The sequence below is a fragment of the Crinia signifera genome, chromosome 11, assembly GCF_055691185.1.
Source record: "Crinia signifera chromosome 11, ASM5569118v1, whole genome shotgun sequence".
NCBI lineage: Eukaryota > Metazoa > Chordata > Amphibia > Anura > Myobatrachidae > Crinia > Crinia signifera.
Genome location: NC_139227.1, coordinates 117,515,886 through 117,521,885, shown reverse-complemented (window position 1 = coordinate 117,521,885; position 6,000 = coordinate 117,515,886). Strand labels below are relative to the sequence as shown.

The following is a 6,000-nucleotide window of genomic DNA, read 5'->3' as shown; positions in this document are numbered from 1 at the left end:
CCCACCCCCCCATGCGCAGAATCATGACATCATCATTGGCAATGAGGGTGGAGCCAGCACAGGGCACATGAATGCCGGGAAGACCTAAAATGTTAGACCCTGTCACCCCAGGCCGCAGCTGTGCTGGCTTTTGACAAGGTAGTAGTAGGTGTATATTTACAAGAGGGTGACTGGTACTTTGTGCATGTAAACAAGCCATGTAACACTGTGTAAAGGAAGAGGCCTCTGTGTTTGCCGATCAATGTGTAACTGTTCCTGACCCCAGTGACTGATTGATGTGGGTGGGCGGAAGGACGGAGGAGGTCTCTGGTTTCCTGACACTGGCTGATGTTCCAAACCTCTGGTCATTTGAGTTTGAATTGTGGGGCTGCATTGCAGACGCTCGTCCCCCCAGGCCCACCATGCCGCACAGGAATCAGATCTTATGGGGAGTTCTCTTGGCTTCCCTGCTACCGCTAGCACTGGGCCACAATGGTAAGAATGCTGTCTTGGATTATACTGAGTACACCAGGCCATCACCATGGTCTGTACAAGAGGATGGTGAGGTTCTCTGCACCACTGCGGTGTTGGCTAATGGAAGGAGGCTCTACCCGCAGGGTCAGGGTAGTTTGGGAGTCCTGCAGATTATTTTGTGATGTATTAAATGATGTACGGGGGCAAATGCTTTTGCATTAACAAATAATGGGGGTCATTCTGGTTCCCTCGCTAAGCAGTGAAACCTGTCGACCTATAACCATGTTGACCTTTTACCATGTTGACCTAGATCCATGTCGACCTAATGGTGTCGACATAATGACTGTGGACCATCATGCTGTAGACCAAATGATCCCAACCCTTAATTATATAAGGAAGTGCCTACAATTGACTGGGGCCCCCTGCTGGTCAGCCGCTGTACTTGTTCCTGTTCGTGGGCTAGGGCGGACACAGCAGGCTCCGGATTGCTGGAGTGTTGTCTTATTAGGAGTCTGCTCCATTCCTGGTTGTACATTGGGGTCCTCTGGCTGTCAGAGGTGGATGTGATGCATACCTGCCTACTTTTTATCACTCCTCTCTGGGAGAAGGCCAGAGAGGAGTGAAAGGGGGGGGGGGGTTAGGGTGGAGGGTCGGGCGAGGCCTTCATTATATAAAATCAGTGGCGTATTAGAGCGGCAGGGTAGTTGGAATTAAGGTTAACAAAAGTGATAACCTAGCAAAGATGTACATGTTAATTCTCATTAATAATCTGATTTTATTTATTGTGAATTTAGATGATTACTATGAATTGCAACACGACTAAAGAAATTGGTTGTTAACTGATAATATATTTATTTCTAATTACGTAATTTATACTTCATATAAAATAATATTACATAGTGTAAAATAGAGTTATTACATAATAATGTATTAGGGGCCCATTTATTATAGGATCGCATACACAATGCATTCTGGGCGGGATCGCATTGTAATATGCAATACTTTCAGCAGGATTACCTTCCCGCATTAGCAGGGATTGAGTTCTGAAAGGTGCCTGTTCCTGCGATGCGCTCAGCCAGGTGTCTGTGTGGTCAGTGCTGATGACCCCCTGCTGACCGCAGCACCCGCTGGCAGTGTTGTCTGTAGCCCTGGCGGTAGCTCCGGGACCACAGCGATGCTGCCGATATTGATACATCAGGCAGCATCACATCCCCCATAGTAACCTATGGGGGATGCGGCCGGCGGCAGTGCAGGAGGGATTACAGCTGCGGCCCCTCCTAGATGTATTCAGATGATACTTCATATTTGCAGCTAAGCCCTGAAATTGGTGTTTTCAGGGAATTAGATGCAAATATTACATAATGGGCCCCTCATTGTTTATATTATTTTACATGAGGATTAAAAAAAGAAAACGAGACCATAAACAACATCAGTTACCCATCCTAAAAGGCGATGCAACCCAGAGTTATTGGTCCCAAACTATAGTTAAAAAAAACTTTTTGGGTAATATAATGTGACAGTTGGTGGGCACATACCCAGATACACATGTTGGTAATATGGTCTGACTTGTACAGTGATCTCTTTGATATTGTGATAAGTTTGTGTTTTATTAAAGAAAACATTACAGTAATCAACTGAAAGTTATAATTACATTGATCCTTGTTAGTATTAGCACCTCAGCTAATATAGAGGCTTTTCCTGGCTGAGTACATTTCCCCACAGACAGTCTGTACCCAGCCAGCAGTGGCCTTTGTACATTGTGCAATGGAAAGATATGGAGGTTTAAGGGGACAGGGACTTTAAAAGTGATACTGGAGTGGATACTGGGAGAGATACTTGCATCTGTACTTAATAAGTTTTGGGTCTCTGATATAGGATGTAAGGGGTGCCATTGCTATGGGCCCAGTAGGCTGATTGGGGTCTGGACACAGGTTATAAAGTAGCGTTCCAATTTCCCATATTTGCCTGCTAAGCAATTTGGTCTAAGCGTTGGTCTAGATTGAATTGTGTGACATTACATTTTCATGAAGAGTGTGTGGATAATATGGGGGCATTGTACGCACACCGCACCATCACTCCCAGGGGCCACAGCACTTATGCAGTACGTATTTCTTCCATACAGACGGGGGACAGAGAGCGGCAGCACCGACATATGGGATACGACCTGGCCAGGTAACGCACTCCTGGCTGCGCTTGTATCGCATATGTTAGTGCCAGTTAATGGTGAATTGGTTAATGCAATCACGGGTACATGTATCCACAGTGACAGTTGTGATTGAGATGCTCAGTCAGTAATCCATTAGTGTCCTGGATTAATTAAATAAATAGTATGGTATGCTTCATTATAAATAAGCAAAATAATAAGGGTATCTTTAACAACATGGACTAACTGGCAGTGCTGTAACATGGCAGCAGTGCACCAGGTGCTACCCTACCCTGCCCCTGGGCACAGGATATAATGATGTCGGTCTGAGGATTTCCGTGAAGTACTGTAGCAGCGATACTGATTGCAGGGTAACCATACCCTCCAACATGACCCATTCCATTAGGTACAAAATGCTCTGTTCCTGGACTTCCCTGCCAGTGTCAGTTACAGATGTGAGCCTGCAGCACAGTCCAATATTCAAAAAGGGGAGCCACACCAGCTGCCATCCCAAACATCACTGAGAGTTGATGTGACCCCCCCTCTTTGAATATTGGACTGTGCTGTAGGCTCACATCTGTAACTGTCACTGGCAGGGAAGTCCAGGAACAGAGCATTTTGTACCTAATGGGATGGGTCATGTTGGAGGGTATGGGTAACATTCCTGGCAGAGGCGGAACTTGTATGTGTGGTGAGCCCAGGTGCAAAAGTATAATTTGGGCCCCCCTCCTCCACCCCAACCGAATTTCAAAATATGCAACATGGCAGTGGGGGGACAGGGAAAAACAGTGGGTGACAGGGTTTGCCTACCCTCCCGAAATGGCCAGGAGGCTCCTGAAAATCAGGCCCCTCCCAGCCCTCCGAAAAGGTGGGCAACCCTCCTGGATACCGGCGTACCCCCCCCCCCCCACGCATCTCCCCCGTGGCAGCGTTCATTTCCTGTAATTCGTGGCCTCCCGGAGACTACACTTTAAAAGTAGGCAGTGGGGGGCACCTGTCATCAGGGGCCCCTGTGCATTGCAACTGTTGCACCAGTGGTAGTTCTGCCTCTGATTCCAGCCTGTTTTTAATCCAAAGTGACCAATAGGAAAGTTCTCTATTTGTATATGGTGCTTTCACATCAGCCATCTTGGGCAGCCTCTTCCCTGTCAGCTGACTGAGATTCTGTAGGTAGCGGCTTCCTACAGCCTACAGCCCAAGAGTAAGCCCATGTCCTATACTGTACTGTACATTTTGAATATTAGAAAGTCACATTTGAGTATTGTGGCCTGTATGGAGCAGTGAGCCTGAATTATGACTGTATTGACAAAGTGCAAAAAGCCATATCTTATCGGAAAGACAGATTTTAAGTGGTTTCCTACATGGGATAGTTAGAAGAATACTAATGCTACCTTGGCATTTCTACTTACTGTACTTATAAATATAATAAACTACTACAGTGACGTGACTGAGGCACTTCACCGGATCCTTCGTTGAGAATTGGTTTCAACAAGTGCACCAACATGCCGCATTCACCCAGCTAACATGGTTGCGGATAAATCTTCAGTATTTCAGGAATAACAACCATTAGTGCTGGATTTACTAAACAACAAACTGGAGGCTTTCCACACCTATAACCGAGAACTAACGCTGTGACCAAAATAAAAGGCGATGTTAGTGCTAGTAACTGCAAACCATTCCATAATGACATCTAGCCTGGGATAACAGCCACAAACATGGGCAAGTGAGACGGGTTGGGATCATTTGGTCTACACAGCATGATGGTCAACAGTCATTAGTTCGACACCATTAGGTCGACATTGGAAAATGACGACATGGGTCTAGGTCGACATGGAAAAGGACGACATGGTTCTAGGTCGAAAGGTCATTTGTTCGACAGGTCATTAGTTCGACAATGTCTAGGTCGACAGTCAAAAGGTCGACATGAGCTTTTTCAGGTTTTTTTACCTGAATGTCAACACAGTTGACATGGACATAGTTTAAAGTGCACCGCATCCCCTCGCTGCGCTCGCAATGCGTCGGGCACGGTGCCTCGCTACACTCACACTATTTTATTCTCCCGCCACGCCCTAATGGATGGTAGGGCAGGAAATACCGCCTGTCGGCACATGTCAGCTCAAAAAACAGTGAAAAACCCCCATGTCGCCCTTCTGACTGTTGACCTAGACACTGTCGAACTAATGACCTGTCGAACTAACGACCTTTCGACCTAGACCATGTCGACCTTTTCCTATGTCGACCTAGACCCATGTCAACCTTTTCCCATGTCGACCTAATGATGTCGACCTAATGACTGTCTACCATCATGCTGTAGACCAAATGACCGCATCCCAGTGAGACTGTGAGCCCGATTCAAGCCTGCTCGGTTCTCTGGTAAAGTGCAGCGCCGTGCGATCAATGCAGGAAAAGAGCGCCTGGAACCAATGGATATAAATAAATAAACTTTTCTACGTTCCCAACCTCAGCATTACAATAGTTATCATAGCCGAGCTGTGCGAAGGATTATGGGATGCAGTTACCATGTCGACAATGTCACTGTTGGCAGCAGTATGTTGGAGATAAAGTACCAGCTCAGCAGTTTCTGTCATTCTGCTAACACAGCCTGTAATATGGCAGTTAGGAGCTGATTGGTTGCCATGGGCAACTTCTCCAATGGCTCACTTCTCCTTTCTCTACTTCGCTGCGGTCCCCGCGCTCCTCCTCTAGCATCCAAAAAACCGGTCTGCTATAAGGGGGCGGACATTTTGTGTGGGAGATTTTTTATAGTACCAGGAGCTGAGCGAGGAGGAGCGCCAGGACTGCAGAGAAGTAGATCTGCGTGTCCCGGTTACAGAGGCGGCGGCAGTGCGGCCATGGGGGTAAGGCAGGCAGCCGCAGAACCCGCGGTGCCCCCACTTTACTCGGCGCCACCCTGCCACCGCGAGGGCTATTGTTATGCCTGACTTGTCCTCTACTGTATTCCACTTTTAGTCACTGATTTGTTTATTCATTAGTGTACTCTGTAATTGGGTGCTGCGGATCCCTTGTGAATGCACACACTTGTGCTACCGCTTGGGGGCGGGGGGGGGGGGGTATCCGGGAGGTTTGCCCACCTTTCTGGGGACATAATCAGTTATGCGCATGTGCAGGGCTTCTGTGCGGGCGCCTCCGCCAACCTGCACTGTCAGCGTGGCACTCACACAGGGGGGGCAAACAGGTGCTTTGGCGGTGCTCCATGGGCGTTCCCATGTAAATGCGGCCATGACACAGTGTGCCGGAGGTGGGCGGCAGACGTCATGTCACCTCCCTGTCTGCATCCTGGAGCCCACAAATATAAGACCGGCCCCACTGGGGATACTGTCCTGCTCGCCTTATTGATTTATGTTTTTTTTTGCTGATTGTCTTCTGAACATCCAACTTGCTGC

General features: G+C 47.8%; 1 protein-coding gene across 2 annotated transcripts in view; it reads left to right on the top strand.

Moving 5' to 3' along the window:
* Positions 1-260: 260 nt before the first annotated feature.
* Positions 261-6,000, top strand: part of F2 (coagulation factor II, thrombin) — a 36,922-nt gene continuing 31,182 nt past the window's right edge. For both annotated transcript variants that reach the window (XM_083164469.1, XM_083164468.1), the window contains exon 1: positions 261-474. In XM_083164469.1, coding sequence (XP_083020595.1) covers positions 276-474 — 199 coding nt within the window. In that variant the 5' untranslated portion in view covers positions 261-275. The remainder of the gene's footprint in view (positions 475-6,000) is intronic.